The sequence below is a fragment of the Mytilus californianus genome, unplaced genomic scaffold (genome assembly GCF_021869535.1).
Source record: "Mytilus californianus isolate M0D057914Y unplaced genomic scaffold, xbMytCali1.0.p SCAF_6, whole genome shotgun sequence".
In the NCBI taxonomy this organism is placed as follows: domain Eukaryota; kingdom Metazoa; phylum Mollusca; class Bivalvia; order Mytilida; family Mytilidae; genus Mytilus; species Mytilus californianus.
Genome location: NW_026262712.1, coordinates 30,843,822 through 30,864,642, shown reverse-complemented (window position 1 = coordinate 30,864,642; position 20,821 = coordinate 30,843,822). Strand labels below are relative to the sequence as shown.

At 33.1% G+C, this 20,821-nt stretch overlaps 1 protein-coding gene across 1 annotated transcript; it reads right to left on the bottom strand.

The window, feature by feature from the left end:
* Positions 1-7,527: 7,527 nt before the first annotated feature.
* LOC127705351 (uncharacterized) lies at positions 7,528-11,842 on the bottom strand. Its single transcript, XM_052209658.1, has 2 exons — positions 11,763-11,842; positions 7,528-10,903 (listed from the first exon to the last, which is right to left on the bottom strand). Exon 2 carries the CDS (start codon positions 10,900-10,902, stop codon positions 9,232-9,234), a length of 1,671 nt encoding a protein of 556 aa, XP_052065618.1. The 5' UTR covers position 10,903; positions 11,763-11,842; the 3' UTR covers positions 7,528-9,231.
* Positions 11,843-20,821: the final 8,979 nt, after the last annotated feature.

The window sequence follows — 20,821 nt, the reverse complement described above, 5'->3', positions numbered from 1 at the left end:
GTTATCGAAACATTAGTCTGTGCTCTTTGTTGCTCCCAGACTCCTACCTTAATCTGCCACGGACTTTGGACAACTTGTATCGTGCCAAAACGTTTCAAGGCAGATAACAAATATTTCAGTTGCGGATGAATAGATAATTCTAGAACAGACTCTTTAGCTACATTTTGGATACATAACGCAGAAACCCATTCTTTTCATCGATACGTTTTGTTGCTCAAAAGAGGTGAAAATCGAAAACAGTTTCTTTTAATTGATGGATTGTTTTTCCAAGACTCTATGTTTGCTCCTTTTTCCTTTATTTTATCTGAAAGCATATTTATTTTTGATGTAATTTAATCGCTTTTAGATTCTAACTCCATTAACAACTCCGATTCTAGACTATCTAGATGCTTGTTTACCTGTTTTCTAACATACTTCATTTCCTTTGAAATAGTTTTTTGTTGGTCTTTGGTTGTATCAATGTTTTGTTGTCGGTGGTTTCTGAGTTCATCTACAATGTTATCAAGCTCCTTTATCCCCCTTTCAATGTCAAACAGTTCCGTCGACGTCTTAGAATGACGGGCAAGCTCATCGATAGGTTTTAGTCTGGTGCATTGTTTATGCTTTTCTGTGACACATAGTGCACAAGCTGTGACGTAATGATCAACACAATAAAATAATAGTCTATGGTCATGTTCTGCACATTCCTGCTTAATAAGTGAAGAAACCGATTCTATTTCTACGTACTGAATGAATGGAATAGTCTGGTGTTTCTTACCTTGCTTTATTCACTTTGTGGTCCTCTAAACATGAGGAACATAGACCATCATCACAGTCCATACACCAGCTAACAGCAATCGTAGTTTTATGTAATGCTTCACAGGGACCACATAGATTACCAGTAGAAGATGTCATCCTATAATTAATTGTCTTGATGTTTACATGTTCTATAATATTTGATACCTGTCGTAGAGTGTTGCTAATCAAATAAACTTACATCAACGTTTATTGGTATCTAATTATAGTAACCAGACCACTGATTTTAGTTTAGAGAATTGAGGAAAAACATGATGACATAGAAAGCCGATAGATTTATACATGTGTTTCCTAAAGAATATGAAATGATGCTTCGTTCAAAGGATGCACTATTCAGAAATTTAAGGAAGCTGTATTTTATTATTTCTTACTGGCGAACTCTCCTCAAGTAGGGGCGAAAGATACCAAAGGGACATTCAAGCTCTTACATCATAAAATAAACTGACAACGCCATGGCAAAATAGAGAAAGACCAAGAGACAAACAGTAGACAAATCACAACATAGAAAACTAAAGACTGAACAACACAAATCCCACCAAAAATTGGGGGTGATCTCATGTGCTACGGACATGACGGAAGGGTAAGCAGAATTTGCTCCACCCATCGAGTTGCTCATGTAAGTACACACCCAGTGATAAGTCTATGTCGGTAGGTCACATACGGGGAATCATTTGGATCCGTATTAATGTACATTTAGATTTGATCTTAGTGGAGATCGGTTGACCATGTTGACCATGTGGTTCATTCTTTAAAAAGAAACAAATGTCAATATTGAATAAAGAATCTAAGGAGACACCAGGAATAACCTTTTTGTTGACTGAACCGGTCCACAAAAAATCTATGCAAATCGCAATAATACGATTGCATATGCTTGCCTGTCTATTTATATTATATTTAATTTTGTAACGAGTTATATGACCGTCGGCAGTCTTCAGAAAAAAAAAATTAGGAACTTTGTGTTCGGTAATTGAGAAAGGTCTTCTTGTGGGCTGTTACCATTGGAAATAGCTTATTGAAAATCAGGCTCAATAGGTCGATCTATTACAAAGCAAGGCTTATATATAAATTAAGTCCTGATTATGGATTTTACTTGCCACAGTGCGTTATACAGCCATTTATCATCCAACAATTCAACAAGGTTAACTGCTTTGTAAATGTCCAATCTAGGAATATAATTACAAATTACAATTACAAAGAATACATCTCTAATTTTAAGATTTTGGAATATACCATGCAATTGACATCTTCCATTAAATCACAATCTTAACCAACCTTAGTTATTTTAATCTATACCATAACTTTGACTAACATCTAGCAAAGCACTACTGATTACATTTAAAATAGATGCTAAATTCAAACAAGCTTTTTCGAAAGCTTTTACTTATGTATTTAATTTGAAATGATTTTAATATCATTAGTTTATGATTGTATTTTAAATTAAAAAAAAAGATAGCAATAAGGATAAAAAACGAATTATCTATTGCTTAATTATCTAAATAATTGATCACACTATTACTAATCTATTACACATAATCGCCAAACAGTATCATACAGAGTTATCGACCGTCATTACGAATGGCATAGTTAAATATGGATATCAGCATTCAGTTCCCAATTACCAACTGGAAACCTATATGATTAAATCAGCAATATCGTATCCTTGATAAAGACTAAGTTTCATTATTTTGCTACCTAGTCCTCGGTAGCTAGAAAATGTGTAAAGCGGCGTTACAATCTATGATTTCAAATAAAATTAACTACATTGAAACAAGATAATTATCCCTTCTAAATTTAGAAATGTAACCTTTAAACTGTCTTAAGTAACACATGTATATATTAGAAGTCATAGCCAACATCAAAATTGAAACGTAGTCAGGCGTCAAGGAAGTATACATAATATACATACTCGTTGTCTACCTTTTAACGCAAACACAATTCATTGCAGATAAATGTTTTAAGCGGTGAAGAAAAAAATGTCATTTTCAGTGTATTTATATAAAGATTTGTATATCATGGGGTTTTAATTTTTTTAGGTTTTAGCATTCCCGATGATTGTAAATACAGAAAATCGCTTTTGACGCACAAAATTTACTATTCTTAGCTCATTAATAAAATTCAAATTGCGTAACCGTAATGCATTATATGAAAAATGAGGGTTTGGATTTTGTCACCTAAATGAGGCAAATATTAATATAAAAAATATCATTTTTGCATTATCCGCGAATATCAAATAGCAATCGCCAAAATACTTGATACTTGAAGAGCAATATCGTCATATTGACCTTATAAGATTAGTGTAGTCCACATAAGGTTAGATTTGCCTGGGGTGGCTGGAAGACTCAGCAACATATAAATCAACGAAATCCCACTTTCATATGGATGTTGATAGTGCATATATTGTTAAAACTTCCATTCAAAGATGAACAAGTGAAATGTACGGATATATTGCTCTATTTAAATATTTGCCTTTACCACATTTGTTTTGAATAATTCAAACATTATTGTGCTCCATAGAGGCCTTTCGGGGTGAGATCGTTTCTGAATTAGATGAACATCAATCACAGGAATGAAAATGTCGCAGTTTACTAGGGTTTCCGTATATTTTCTGTGATAATTTACACACCAGCTAGATAATACACTCTGTTGTCCTCAAAAATGCTATCATGGTAACTCAATTTTCGAAAAATCATTGAAAAATCCATAGAACTGTTGAATCAAAGCAATGTCATATGACCGGAAATGGTTCTGTAACAAAATTATCAGCCAGGCATTTTTTGTTGTAGTTGGTATTGATATATTATCAAATAGGTTGTTTTCCTGAAATAGTACGATTTAAAGAGAGCTGTGCCTTTGACGAACTATATTAAGGAAAATTACCATTTTGACCTGAAATTAGCAAAGAAGAGCCTTTAGACGTCATGACGTTACTTTTGCATTATTCTGTTTAATACTTTTTCCATAGAATATACTGTAGTACCAGTAATTGGTTTAGTACCATGCAGTTACTGTTAGAAATTATCAGCATATCGCGAATATTGTTATACAGGAACTCCATTCGTAAAACACATTCTTGCGTCAAATGACGGGTTACCATAAGTATAGGTTGGTCCCCTCCGTAAAATATTCAGTATGCCTTCTGAATATACAAATATTAACAAACTTGTCAAATAAAGGCCGGGTACCAGTCTATCATAAGTGAGACTTAGATCCTTGTACTTCTCCTGGTTTATCAACTACAGCAAGACGGTATAACTAGACTGAGTGTGACTATATTTATAGATTAATTGGTATTTGATAGGTTACTTCCACGTACAAATGTATGAATGTAGCATCTAAATAATACAAAATTTATTTATGACAGTCAAAATTGTCTTATTTTGCTATGATGTAGCAAGAATGAAACATACTGAACAATTACTCACTAATTCACATCGCCGTGTTGCCCATAAATGTTGTAGATCTTGTTTCTTTGCAAATCGAAACTTTCAGACAAGAAATAATGTCAATTGAAATGCACAAACAAAGTTACAATTTCATTTACTCCCTCTTTGTTATGAAGATAAAAACAGAAAAGATTGAAAGAGGAAAAATGCAGAATGAAATAAATTTACCACATGTTTTTCTCATATCCTTTAATTTTGGGGGGTCAATTTTCATGGAACATGCTAGAACACTAGTGTTCTATTATTCCTCGATATACAAAATATTATATGTTGGTTGAATATCATGTAAAGCACCATATATAGCAGCAGTTCGACTTTGGAATTTATAAAATGGCCACCGTTAAAATGGAAACTGCAAAAATGTGAATTTTTTTTAAATAGTTCTAATGAAACTTTACACAGATGTTCACTTGTACTTGTAGATGTGGTATTTGACTTTGGAATTTCTAAAATGGCCGCTGTTACTATGAAAACAGCACAAATGCTAAAATTTGAATTTGGTTGAACATGTTTAATCTTTATGAAACTAAACAGTTATGTGACCTGTCATGTGTACATGTACTATCCGACTTTGAAATGTTCCAAAACGGCTGCCGTTACTATGGAAACAGCAGAACAATGGTTAGGAGCCGTTATTGGCGACTTTTTTGTTAGCATCCTAACACAGGATTACTCGTTATTATTAATGATATTTTTTAATAGCTTCGACGTCTTCAAACAAAAATTACGGTACCAAATTTGTCTGCACTAGATGCGCATTTCGACAATTAATGTCTCTTTAGTGATGATCAAGTCCGAAATATTTCAAAATCAAAACTAAATACAAACGTGAAAGGACGTCATAAACATATAAAAACCGATCTCCAAGATAAATCAAACAAGAGCAGCACATTTGCATGTATCGCTCAACTTGTTGAAAAATGACCAATTTACTTATTAACTCTTTTATATGCGAATAGTATAGTTAATTTTGTAATGCTGACCATTTTTTGCGTTCACATGTTTAACGTAGTTCATATAGGTATTAGATAACAGCCGAAACTGCAAAAAGGACAGTTGATATCAACATTTAAGGGGCAATTACTCCAAAAAGGGTTCTGCAACTTTCAAAGTAGATAGATATTGTCATGCTGATAATTTTTGTAGTTTACATATTTAACCAAGCTCCTATACTTTTCATGATAACAGCCAGAAACTGCCAAAAACGAATATTTTGGGGGCAATCACTCCAAAAATAAGTTGGCAGATTTTTTTAATTGTCAGGATAGATATATCCAGTCGTGCTGACCCTTTTTGCAGATAACACTTTTAATCAAGCTCCTATAACTTTCACGATGTGAGCAAATAGCTGCTAAGAATTGGGAAAATATATATTTTAGTGGTAATAAATCCAAAATGAGTAGTTAGATTTTTCTCTAATTTTCAATGAAGATATATCTTTTCATGCTGATCATTTTTGCTATTACTATTTTAAGTAAGCTCATATAGTTTTGAAAAAAATTGCAAGGAAATGCCAAAACAAAACCCATTTCCGTTGCATAAATAGATAGGCATTTTTTTGCAATTTTTCATGGTCTATGGAACTTGTTTTGCCATGCTGATCATTTTTATCCTTCCGGTTTTGCTCTTATTGCTTTAGTTTTAGATAAATTAGCCAAAACTGTAGATTGACCCATATGTAATATTTTTAAACACGGCGGCCAAGTAGATTGTTTAACCTGAAAAAAATGTACCAGATCCATTGAGCAGTTTGAGAGAAGACGATTTTTAAAAAGTTTAAGGATGGCGGACGACAAATGACGGCCACCAGGCGGTAAATGACGGACACCTGACGAGAAACGACGGACGCACAGGGATTGCAAAAACTCACATCACCATCGGGCAAGGTGAGCTTAAAAGTGGGAAGCCCATAAAACCCGACAACCAAACGTTTGAATATGTCAACCAACGGAACGACTGGATCCACTGTCATATTCCTGTAGATAGATATGGAAAGAATGATATAGTAAAATCTATTTCTCATTGTTGACAAATAAAGTTGTACCTGCCACATTTTTTATGTGCCTGTCCCAAGTAAGAAGCCTGTAATTTAGTGGTTGTTGTTGGTTAATGTCTGTCATATAGGTTTTTCGTATATGGTGTTGTTATAGATAAATACATTAGTTTTCTCGTTTGAATTGTTGTACTTTTTTATATCAGATTCTTAAATAGCTGACTTTGCACAATGGGTTTTCTCAATTTCAGCATCTATAATTGCTTATATCCGTGACATTTTAACACTGGTGGAAAATAGTCTTATTGGCAATCATACCACGTCTCGTAATTTCATATTAACAAAGATACAGAACTCCAATGGTAAATTCCAAAAAAGGGAAGTCCAGAAAACCATATAAATCTAAATCAACCGACGGAACGACTGAACAACAACTTTCATATTCCTGACATAGAACAGGCATTTTCCTAAGAGAATGATGGGGTTCGATCTGTTTGTGCAACTTGCTAAACCAACCATATGTTTGACAGTTGTTTATAGTTCCGTTATATTAATAACATTTTGTGAGAAACCCAAACAGACGTATCTGGTTAAACTGACAATAATTCGGATTAAACAGCCAAAATCATAGAACTGACATTAAAAACCCAAAAAAAAACTTACAGGTTATGTTTTTCTCGTATAATTGCATGATTGTATGATTGCAGGAAACTGAACCCCCTTAACAGGAGGAATTGTTGTTGATTCTTATGTGACGAAGACTTAATCGTTCGATCAGTTTAATTGAGGTCTGGGGTTGGCATGTCACTAACTTATAGTAGTCTTTTGTTAATGTATGTTGATTATTGTCATTTTGCTTAATTTCTTATGTTACCTATTCTAACATCGGACTCGCACATCTTTTGAACTGAGTTTTATTGTGTGTATTGCTGTGTGTTTATTCTACATTTGCTAGGGGTATAGGGGAGGGTTAATATCTCACGACACATGTTTAACCCCGCCGTATGTTTACGCCTGTCCCAAGTCAAGACCCTCTAGCCTTTGTTATCGACCTAAATTCAAATGAGTTGGATGTAAGCAATCATGCGGCCGTCAACAATGAGATAAACCTATGCAGTATAGTCGGCTATAAAAGGCCTTGACGTGAAAAATATGATACAATTCAATTGGTAAAACTTGCGGCATAATTTATAATGAAACAATTTACGACAACTTCTGAACTATAAGCTCCTGACTAGGTACAGACATATAAAGAATGTGGCGGAGTTAAACAAGTTTTATGGCGCCAAACCCGCATACTAACAAACTATAAAAATCTGTTGGAAAGGACTTAACTCATCAGATCGATACAAAGCATAAAAAACATCTAACAAACACGCAGACCGGACGTGTCAGGGAATTTATACATCCCTCACAACAAAAAAGACACAAGTTACTGATATGTGAGTACTAGCAGTTACTGATATCTAGTTCAAAGCCAATAACATCAAGTATCAATCATTACACATCCAACATCCAATGAATTTAGTGTAAATACGTCATTGACAGTCAAAGTTAAATCATGACCTTGTGCAATGCCAAAATATAAGTATTGACAGATTGTAGAACTGTGAATTTGCATATGCGTATAACAATAATATTAAGCAAGATTTTGATTAACTGAGAGCAACATCAATATTCATACCAATAAAAACAAAGATCTATCTACAGTATTGATTTTTTAGAATAAGTTTATTTAACATGTTTAAAGGATTGATAAGTTTAGCCGGATCGTATCTAAATTTCCGGACTCGGTAAGCAATTCAAAATCACTGTAAAAATTTAGGATGTGCTATTCTGTTTGAAATACGTTTTCTACAGGTACTTACTAATCACATAGTTATATCTATGGGAGAATTTAGTAAAGAATTTTAGTAATTTGTGATAACGAAGCACCTGACCTCATTAACCATTAATACATAGATAACGTTTATTGAAATCCAAAACGTCACTACAGACACGGCATAGGGAACGAGTTAGGATATATAAACACAGTAAGATGGGGTACGATGTCAAAGGAACACTACCGTCCTAAAAAGAAAATTAATAATAGGGAAAGAAAAATTGTCCCTTTTGTCGTAAATGTTTGTGTAGAGTTTATCGTGTAAAACTAAAAAATCTAAATCCAGGAAATGACAGCTATTGCTGTTAACATTTGTTTGATTTAAAGTAAGTTCCTTTGGGTAAATTTCGGCAGTATATTTCGAGAATTTTTGATAATTTAACAAAAAAATATCATCAAGATAACGGTACGTGTTGTTGAATTTACCAATTTAATACCATTTAATATACATTTCTATGGGTGGCCAGATGACGCCCGCCTGCGAGTGCAGGATTATCTCGCTGCGTTGAGGACACATTGGTGGCCTTAGGCAGTTTTCTGCTCTTTGGTAAGGTTGTCGTCTTCCCCGTTTCCATTTTCTATAATATTGCAAATAATTCTAAGAAAGACGGAAAAGAAAGTAGTTGCAGATGATAGAAAGTAAGTAAAACATAATTACATTTACACACTTTCCTGATAAAATACTAATTAATTAAATAATACATACAAGGATAAACAAATTGAAAATACACTATAAAAATTGTATGCGTCGGAATCGCACAAATATATATACACAGATGTCTATTGTTAAAACCAGATATTGGCCACTCCTAGATGTTTAGTTTCGTTCTTGTTGTTTGTATGGTTTGGTTGATATCTGATCGATGTATATTCACATATCCGTTAATTCATCTTTACATAAAAATTGATATTGTATTACAATTCCATTTCCATTTTAAAATTGTCAAATCCACTAACTGTACTTTTTGTAAGGACTTGCTTATATTAAATTATAGAAAAAAGTAAAATAACAAAAATACCGAACTCAAAGGAAAATTCAAAACGGAAAGTCAAAAGCTCAAACACATTAAACGAATGGAAAATTTTGGATCCGGTAAACATACATTGCATTTCATTTTTTACTTCACACGATAAAGCCTTGCAGTCCCTGAAGTACATGCTACAAGTAATGTACTGCTGTTTTTGTCAAAGGAGACACCTTCAAGACAATCTTTCCAATTTTCCATGGTCAGAAGTTGTTTTGTTGTTTTTCCGTCGGCTGATACTACGTGCAATGTGCGATCGAAGTACTTTGCAGCGAAATAATTTCCATAATTGTCAACTGCTACACCTGAATCAGCAATTTTCGACTCCCAGATTGTTTTTCCATTACTATCGCAGCATGTCAATAATGAATTATAACATGTATAACAAAATCTATCTTTATAAGATGATAAATAACCGTCATTACTTAGAACATTTACTGGTATTATTTTGATAAGATTTCCTCCTAAATCAAACTCCATTATTCCTGTGTTTGTAACGAGGGCATACAGTTTTGCATTGTTGAAAGATAACCAAGAGCAAGGTTTTCCTACATTTATCTTCTGCTTCGCAACACTTTCATCAATATTCACAATGTTTATTGTTTTATCTTCTACACATGTAACGGCCACAGTATGAGGGTTTATCAAAGCCAATCCGAAAGGAGACTTGTCGACAATGATGGACTTCGACAACTGTCCATCACGAGTATAAACTAATACTTTATTTCTCTGGAAATCTGCAAAAACCATTCTACCATCATTGACAATGACGCAATCTCTTAACTCTGAACCGTCCTCAAACGAAATCTCGCGGATTAATTCCAGTTCTGTCTGATCGATGTCTCTCACTGCAGTTATCGGAACATGTAGCTGTGCTCTTGGCTGCTCCCATGCTCCTGTCTTAATCTGACATGGATTTCTTACAACATGTATTGTGCCAAAATATGTCACGTCGGATAACAAATTGTTCAGTTGTGGATCAGTAGATAGTTCTAGTACAGACTCTTTAGCGGCATTCTGGTTACATAACGTTGAAACCCAATTTTGTTCTTTTTGCAACTTTTCACCGAGACTTGTTGTTGCTAAAAAGACTTGAACATCGGATAGTGTTTCTTTTAACTGATGGATTGTTTTTCCAAGACTCTTTATTTTTGCTCCTCTTCCCTTCAATTTTGCTAAAAGCATGTTTACTTCGGATATATTTTGGTCGCTTTTAGATTCTAACTTCTTTAACAAATCCGATTCTAAATTATCTAGATGCTTGTTTATCTGTTTTCGAAAAGATTTTATCTCCGTTGAAATGGTTTTTCGTTGGTCTCTTATTGTATCAATGTTTCTTTGTCGGTGATTTTGTAGTTCATCTACAGTTTTATCCAGCTCCTTGATCCCTCTTTCAATGTCAAACAGTTCTGTCGACGTCTTAGCATGACGGGCAAGTTCATCGATAGGTTTTAGTCTGGTGCATTGTTTATGTTTTTCTAGTACACATAGGGCACAAGCTGTGAGGTAATGATCAAGGCAATAAAAGGTTAGTCTCTGATCATGTTCTTCACATTCTTGCTTAATAAGTGAAGAAACCGATTCTATTTCTACGTACTGACTTACTGGAATGGTCTGGTGTGTCTTACTTGCTTTGTTGACTTTGTGGTCCTCTAAACATGAAGAACATAGCCCATCATCACAGTCTATACACCAGCTAATAGCAGTCGTAGTTGTATGTCTTGCTTCACATGGACCACACAACCTTCCAGTAGAAGATGCCATCCTGAAAATGAATCATTGTCACGATGTTCACATATACTATAATAATTGATACCTGAGTTTTGCATAACAAATAGACTTACATCCATGTCATTTTGTCTGTAGTTGATATTTGTATTATCGGCAATCATACCATATCGTCATTTTTGTAGGAGAGAATTAAAGGAAAAAATAATTAGAACGGCCTGATTGATGCCAAAACAGTTAATAACAGATATGACAGGAAACAAACTTTGACAACCATTTAAACTGACACTGAAAAATACAAAACGTATACGTGCGGTTGAGATTTAAAAATATCCCAATTCATATATTGAGGTCTTGTGAAAATCACGACCTATAAATATATGTCATGGCAAAATCATAACCCATTCATATATTTCTCAGTTATCACATTTACAATTTTTACATCTTAATTTGACCTAAAAGGATGAAATAGCATACATATACAGACATACATTTAATCGAAAGATGAAAATCACTGACCCATTTAATATTTACCTTGAAATTTTACTGCTAAATATGTTAAGTAAATGTGCGTATTTTAATTTTTGTACAATGTATATCATCACTTTGCTTATTTAAGGGGACTTTATATCAGGTGGATCCAGTATTTGTTAAATAGGGGTGTAATTCCAGAAAACTGATTAGATTAAATAAAATTGACAATTGTATGCTTAAAAATCATATAAATCGTGAGAAACATGAGTGGTTGGTTTACCAAAAGGGGGCGTAAGCCCTATGCGCGCTATCCTGGATCCGCCACTGTATATATGTCACTTCTGAGTTAACAAAGTTCGTAAATAGGAACAAAATTTTTTTTCTCAAAGCGAAATGAAGAGAAATGGCAATGTTGTACTCACCTTGCAAAGGCTTACGTTTAAGAGAAACACCCGAGACCAATATTAAAATGAAGTCGGTCAACAGGGAAGTATATATGCTATAAATCTGCTGACACAGGTAATGTTTGGTTGAATATATTTTAAATCATGGTGCAGTTATTTCCCGTTTAGCACTAAAACACTAGATTTAAAACATTTATATTGGAATCAACTGGATTCAAAACTCTATTGTCAAATAAATCAATTCATATGATTTGTTTTAAAAGAAAAAAAAAACAAAGCAATAACAAGTGTGTAAATATGTCAAGTAGAAAGCATGTAGAAAGAGCAAACCTCGTACAAACTGTGATAACAACATTGTTGATCCATTTTGTTTTACATATAAATTGGGTGTTACAGAAAATATTCAACAAATGTAGTAACTCGACTGAAAGTGATAAGGTTATCAATAAAAAAAAACTATATATAAATTAGAGTCCAGTTTATATTATATTTGGCAAGACTACCTACTAAAGAGAGTAATCCCTTATTAAACAATTTTATTTTGAAAAAAGCATTCACGGATCCTCATGAAACATACATGTAATGTAATCATTTTATAAAACGAATTTGATTGAACTGTACTTTTATAAAACAGTTTTAAGAAACTGAGCTTTTTGGCAACAGCATCGTAAACAAAATGCCTTTAGCAGACAATATTGAATGTCTTCACAGGGCCGGTTATGGCGTAACTTTTTTTTCCACCTTTTTACAGAGTATACATCAGTTATTGGTATAGTATCATACAATCAATATTGTTTTACAGGAAGTCCATTTGTAAATGCTTGTTGAATATATTTGGGTTCCGAAAAGTATACTTGGATCCTTGAAGTCCTCTGAAAGAAACTAAGAAAAAACATGTATAATTTGTAAATGTCGTGTTGATATTTTTTAGTTATTATATAGTATGCGGACTAGTTGCTGAATATTATAGTTCATGCCACCAAATAATAAAAATAAACAATTTAAGATAATCATCAAGTTATATTTTACTATGTTGTAGCTGACAGGAGAATATCGGGCACATGTGTTTGTCCAAAAATCTTTTAAATAGAGTCGTCATTTTGCACGTACATGTTTTTATCGCCATTCTAATCTTTTCAGGATGAATTTATGACGTTTGAAATGAATGAACACAGTAATATTTGGGTTAAGCATTTCCTAGTATGATGTAAAAACAAAAGATTGTTAGAGGGAAAAAAAGAAAGCGAAAGAAATTCACAAAAGTCTTTCACATATTTTCTACCTGAGCCTTATCAGGATAAAACTTATTTGGATCAAGTAGGTTCTATTCTGGACAAACTCCTCCTTGTACAACATATAAACACTTTAATTATGTTTATAGTACTGTGTGGGGACGTGTGCTAATGTCATTATATTCTTCTATACTAACACCGTATTAGATCATAGTTTCTATCTACTTCAAAAAACTGTGTTTGTTGGTGCCTTTGTTAGATTGAATTGTATGTTAATTGAATTATTTGATTCAGTTATGTTGTATATCTATAATATATTTTTACACGATTTTGCTGCTGGGTCCAAATATATCACGTAAACCCATGATGTCTGTTTGGGTTGTTCCAAAAAAATTGTCAATATAACGAATTGTACACAATAAAAGTAAAATATCAAAAATACCGAACTCCAAGAAATATTCAATACGGAAAGTCCTTTATCAAATGGCAAAATCAAAAGTTCAAACACATCAAACGAATGGAAAACAACTGTCATATTCCTTACTTCTATACGGTATGGGTTTTTCTCATTGCTGAAGGCCGTACGGTTGCCTATAATTACTTACATCCACTTTATTCTAACTTTGGTTTATAGATGTCTCGTTGGCAACCATTCCGCATCTCCTTATTTTTACATAAACTTATATTGGTATAGGCATTTCCTTATGTAGAAAAATAAAGTATAATCTATTTGAGAACAAGAGCGTATAAAAATAGTCGAAACCATATTAAATCAATTTCTTAAGTCTGTTTAGCGTTGGGGAATTGCACGGAGAGACGAAAATAATGGAAAACACGGATCAGCAAACACGGCGATCATCGCACACACCCTTTCTTCTAAGCAAGGATTTACAGATTATTTATACAAAAGAAGACTGTTACGATGCAGTTTGAAAGTAGGGGATTTACGAAAATAAAACATCTGTTACAAGAATAGATTTTGATTAATCAGACAACAACATAAAATAAACACAAAAGTTCATGACGCATGCAGTTTAAAAAATTAGTTTCTTTTTAGAGTAATATATACATGGTGCTTGTGTGTATTGCGTGTACATATCAAAGTGGGCTCATTGTTACTTAAGTTGCATAGGTGGCCGTAACGTAGTAGTAAATAAAGGCAACAGTAGTATACCGCTGTTCAAAAGTCATAAATTGATTGAAAAAAAATAGCGTTCAGTGAACATGATCTGACAAGAGATATTTGAGAAAAAAGCTTACGACAATCGATATACGTAGAGCGTTATATCCATACAGGACCTGAATCAAAACTAAACCAAGAAATAAATCATGGAAAATACTAACCCAAGATGGATGAACTCCTTAAGGTTTGCAATCTTTCCGTAGTTGTATGAACCCAGTGACAGTGCATTCACACGGTTGTCATTTTTCTTCTGACCATCGAAAGAAAATTTAAAAAAAAATACATTTTGCGATAAGAATTTTTGTGTGGTGATTTCAGATTGTAGTGTACATTGTTATATCGTCAAACATGTATCAATAACCGATAAAGTATTAATTGCACCTCGGCTAAATTAATGACGATGTGATTGGTTTCACGCTATCACGTGGTGGCCGCCTATGGATCCGTACGGGGTCAGTAGTGTTCATAGGGGTATCATGACGTCACGTCTTCTATTATTGTTATTTTATTTCATTGTTAAATTAAAAAAATTTATACAATACTTAGCAGGAGTCCACTGTGCGATAAATTCGTTATACACTTTCCCTACGGCATCACCGCCTATGGATTTTACTAACCCTCTATTGATATTTAGGGGTCAGAACCAAACTATATAACTAATAGTAATAATAATAATAATAATAATAATAATAATAATGACTTTATTTAAAGAGGGTGACTCAATTAGAATTCACTTATCTACCTTGAGGCCCTCACAAAAACATACAGAACAAATATAACAGATATTACAATTTTTGAACATATAACTAAACTTTCATGTTAGATAATTGTCTGTAGAAAAAGAAAAACAAATAATACTTTATACACAAACATTAAAAAGACATGATAGAGTTAGAGAGTTGTTACATATCATTTATAGTTAAAAAAATCTACACATTTTCTTTTAAAAGTACCTAGATTTGCATATAGTTTTATTTCATTTGGTAGTTTATTCCAAAGTATTGAGGAGCTATATGTGAATGATTTTTTCATCGAATTTGTATTAGGCCTCACTACAGCTAGATTATTATTTGCAGAAGATCTTAAATTTCTGCTGTGTAGATTTATAATTGGACAACATAGCTCTTTAAGGTAATAAGTTCCTTTATTATTGAGAATTTTATGAACAAGAATCAATTTATGATAAGAAATCCTAGATTTGAAATTTAACCATTTCAGCTCTTTAAATAAATTAACAGTAGGCGTTAGTATTGGTATATTTATCGGAGCAGCTAAAAGTAATGGATTGCTATCTTTGGTCAAAGAAGACATCAGGACAATACATCATATCATTTTTGGTTAAAAGTTGTTTTGTGCTTTTCTGTAGGCTTATGTTACTTTCAAGTTTTATAATTGTACTTCCAAGCATAATAACGTTCGAAAATATCGATTGTTACACCAGACACTACGATGTTAATCCTCCAGATTTCTACATCATTACTATCAGAGAATAGGTCAATTGTTTTGCCATACAATAGGAAACACTCCTAACCTGGTACAGTGGCTATATATAGTCAGTGATTTCGTTACCACAATTCAATTGAGACCTTTACCAAATTCTTTTGTACAAAGATTTAGTTTGGCTGTACCTATAGAAGTCTTCTTAAAACGGTATATCACATTTTGTTTTTTACAGTGACTTTTATAGAGCCCGTAAATTAAGCTACGATCCATGTAAAATCATTGATTCCAAGGGTTATCAATTTAACACAGGAGTAAAATTTTTGATATTGTTTTTATCGATACAAACTTTGTTTTTTATTTTTGATAAATTAAAGCATAGCTATTTTTATACTGCTATATATATATACACACAGTTTTGAGAACTCATGATCCTACATCTGTTCGATACCACTTATAGTATGTTATTAATCAAATTCATCCGTATCTCCTACTGTTACGTCTTTACACTAATTCCGTTTGAGCAAACTGATTGATACCTTAGACTAGGAGAACATGATTTCTTTATTAGTCGTAATTGGCTTTAACTTGCTTTAATTAACTGCAAGTACTCTTAAATGTGCGTTGTGTTTATTGTTGTTATGTTTATTGTTATTCTGGTGTTTAGGTCAAGGGGAGGGTTGAACGCTTACATGTTTGACACCGCTACATGTCTCAAGTCAGGAGCCCGTAGTTCAGTGGTTGTCGTTGGTTCATGTCTGTCACATTTGTTATTCGTAAATTGTTTTGTTTTAAATTAGTCTGTTTAGTAGTTGTTATTTACCTTACCGCCCTGGTCGTCTCGTGGTAGCGTGTTTGGCTTGAGTACGGGAGGTCGTAGATTCAAGCCCCGGCCGGTTCACACCAAAAACTGTAAAATTGGTGTTTGCTGCTTCCCCGCTAAGCACGCGTAATTAAAGATTAACAGTAAAAATGTGTCGGCTTGGAGTCATAATAATGTGTACGGGTAGTGGGTGACATCTCTTCTTGAGGACTGTTAGCTTGTGAAAAAGCACGTTACAAATTTGGCTCAGCGTGTCGGTCTATTACAAAGCAGGGTTAATACTCATATCGCAATAGCATGTTTTCGTCCTGAATATGCATTTAATTTGCCGTTGGACGTTAAACAATCATCCATCATCATGTTATTTACATTAAAAAAAAATAACAATGCTCTGAATTGTCTGAAAATCTACAGAGCAGTACAGGCTGCCAAAAAGACGAATGGGTGAACAGATTTGAATTTACAACAAGAATTTGTTTTTAAAGTGGTCATAACAGGACTTATTTTTCTAGTAGAGACTATTATAATGATGTTATGACCAAAATGGCCGTTCAAGACTCAAAAACTACCCTCTCCTCTGAATTACATTAACACTGTTGCAGAAAAAATGCAACTAGTCTTTCTTCCAATATACAAAAGATTTTAAATATGATATTGAAACTAGATATAATCATGTTCATCCGATAATATGTCTGTAATATTCAGTACGCTAAAAGTATCTGTTTTCTTAAAGATTTATCTCCTTTAGAATTTTATATATTTGGTCTTTAATTGCACTAATGTTGCTCTTTCGGTGATTTCTAAATTTATAAAGGAGACTTCCACACTACCTAGCCCTCATCAAATGTCTAAATGTTTTTTTGGGCCTTGAGAACCAGTTCAGTAATGGATTTTAGACTGGATCACTGTGTATCTTTTCTTGTACACAATTAAGGCTGATAGGTGAGAAATGGTAAAGCAAATACACATTTTATTCACAGACTTGAATTTTGTAATTGATAAGAAGTTCAAATAGGGCTGTAAGAAAAACGAAATTAATATATTTGGTTCGGAAAGCTATGTTGTATACTGTTCGATTGAACTTTGAAACGTTTACTGATATTTTCTTGTGCCATTAATAAGACAACACTCATGTCATGGTTGATGTTGAATGTACTTTTAAAGAGATTTTATTTTTCCAGGACACAATGCTTTCTAGTTTTTTTCAAAGGCAATCCGTTTCATTTTTGTTTTCTCTTTGCATTTTTAGTTTATAAGAAATACACTAGGAAAAAATTGTAATGTTTTACTTTTGAATACAAATTGTTTTCGAACTAGCTATATGTTGTGCAATGTAGACAATTAAATAGCTCAAAACATCTAGATTAAAAAATGTAGACTACCTCCTTTTCTGTAACACATGTGCGGTGCTATAAAATACTGAAAGTGTATCAATTCCATTACAATAGCTGGATCATGTTTTTTTTTGTGATTACTATTAATCAATCGGTATGTGTTGGAATTTAACAGCAAGATTACGAATTGCCATACTTCAAACCAAGAATGCTTATTCAAATAACATGAATAATACATGTTTATTTGAATAAGGTGTTTATGTTTGGATGAATCGAAAATATTGATTAATAGAGGCGAACTTCCAAAACACTTGAATAAGCGTGAGTAATATTGGTTAGTAACATTTCTTCCCTTTTACATCATTTTGAGATTTTGGTATTGAAGGCAGCTCACAATCTTTGGCAGTCTCTGTTGAATTTACTCACAACTTTTTCAAACAAAAGGCGATTTAAAGCTTGACATATTGTTAAGTCACCTGTTATATCTTTTTTTTTTAGTAATTTGACTTCTAGATGTCTTTGCATTTGTGTCTTTGGGTTAAGGTCGCATTTATGTTTAACCAACATTTCCTTCCATTTGTATGAACTTAATCTGAGCCAAAGTAATCACACATGATACATATTCCAAGTGTATAAATTGAATGCAACATCAGACGAACAAAGAATTAAAGAGAACAAGAACTTAGAAAAGTATGTTCGCGATTGCGACATCATCGAACCCGCAATAAGCAACACGACGGGTGCCACTTGTGGATTAAAAATACTTCCCTTCCGTAGCACCTGCGGTATCACAATATATTAGTGGTTATGTCACTAGAGTGTCAATATTGTTGCTCGTAGACAAATAGTTTGCTTGGAAAAAAAATTCAGCTCCATGTCAAAAGTAATAATTTTTAATAGGATGGATACCTATTCTTTTCCTTGTGAAATACATAGAAAACGTACTGTCAGGGATTTCGTTACCACAAATTGCTTTAAACCTTTACTAAATTCTTCCTTAGGTACCTGTAGAAAACTTACTTCAAACGGCACAAATGCGGTTAGCACATCCTAAATTTTATGGTGATGTTGTTTACCGAGCCCGGTAATTTAGATACAATCCGGGTAAACTTATCAATCCTTTAAATAACTTATTCTTAAAGGTTACCAATTCAACACTGCAATTAGATCTTTAAATATTGTTTTTATTGGTATATATATTGATTTTACAACTGTCATACAAGTGAGAAGTTTAGCTAGCTATAAAACCAGGTTTAATTCACCATTTTCTACATAAGGAAATACCTGTACCAAGTCAGGAATATGATCGATGTTTTCCATTCGTTTGATGCGTTTGAGGTTTTGATTTTGCCATTTGATAAAGGACTTTCCGTTTTGAATTTTCCTTGGAGTCTTACTTTTTGCTATCAGTAAATTAAAACAAAACTGATTATTATTATTATACACATATGTACTTTCACGGTACTACAATCTGTCAATACCTATATTTTGGCATTGCACAAGGTCATGTTTTTGTCTTACTGTTAATGATGTCTTTACACTAAATCCATTGGATGTTGGCTGTGTACTAATTGATACATGTATATTGGTCTTAGATACATGATTTTTTTTAGTATTCTGAGATCTGTACTTTGTTTCTTTTGTTGTTGTTAGGAATGTATGAATACTCTGCCACGTCTTGTCTGTGCTTTTGTTAGATGTTTTTCTGCTTTGTATCGATCTGGTGAGTTAAGCCCTTTTCAACTGATTTTTATAGCTTGTTCTTCTGTTGTGTTGTAACAACACTGTCCAAGGTAAGGGGAGGGTTGAGCGCTCACAAACATATTTAACCCCGCCACATTCTTTATGTGCCTGTCCGAAGTCAGGTGCCTGTAGTTCAGTGGTTGTTGTTAGTTCATGTCTGTTATATTTGTTTTTCGTAAATTGTTTTGTTATAAATTAGGCCGTTAGTTTTCTCAATTGTATTGTTTCATATTTTTTCATGTTGGGGCCTTTTACAGACGATTATACAGTATAATTTTTTTCTCATTGTTGAAGGCCATAAGGTGGTCTATACTTGCTTACATCCACTTCATTTGAAATTTGGTGGATAGTTGTCTCATTGGCAATCATACCACATCTCCTTATTTTTATATACTGTTGTATATTTTAACTGTAAATCATGGTTTCTGAGCTAGGCCATCGTACTCTTCATATTTCCGGTACATGTGTGAATATTTACAATTCCTTGACGATTTCCGCGAGAATTCAATATATCGAACATTTTATATGTACTTAAAACAAATGAAACTCGTTAATGTATGTATTACGGAAATAATAAATCGTTTAAACAAACGCTTGAATTCTTATAGTTACCAGGAAATGAATAAATAGTGAATTGACAATAACTGGTTATCAATTTTGACAACTGACGAATAAATATATATCCAGGACATAGTTTCATTTAAAGGATTTGAGAGCTACAGAAAGCCAACAACGAGCCAAATAGGTAAACAAGGTATTTAAATAACAACATAGACGAAATTTCAAGAATTTACACATTATCTCTCTCTCTCTCTCTCTAAAAACCAATCGCAATTAAAAATTATCTTCATTATTAGTTGAAAAAACCATTGGTTGAATATGTAGACCTCAATGGTCTTAGTCAAAGCATGCGCTAACTTCATAGCAAACGAGGAACGAGGACGCATGTTTCGCACTATATTTAAAAATTAAAATTAAAAAGATATGGCATGATTACCAACGAGACAAATATCAAATAGACACCAAAACGACAAGGCTGTTAACAATTATAGCTTACCGTACAAGCTTCAACGATCGGCAAAACCCATACACTTTAGTAAGCGTTAAAGGGCCCCATCAAGACAAAATGCCAATCAATTCCAAAGAGAAAATCATCAGCTTCATATATGCTAAAATAAACATTTCAGTGAGTTCTTACATCTTTTATATCCTGAGGAAAGTTGAAACTAAGGATACTACCGAAACTAGAAGGTATATCATATCTTTATCTTGTCCTTGGTATTAGCATTGGCCAAGATGAACGACTTCAAACTATATATATA

Coding starts and splice junctions, on each gene's coding strand:
- LOC127705351 (XM_052209658.1), bottom strand. CDS start 10,902: ATGGCATCTTCTACTGGAAGGTTGTGTGGTCCATGTGAAGCAAGACAT.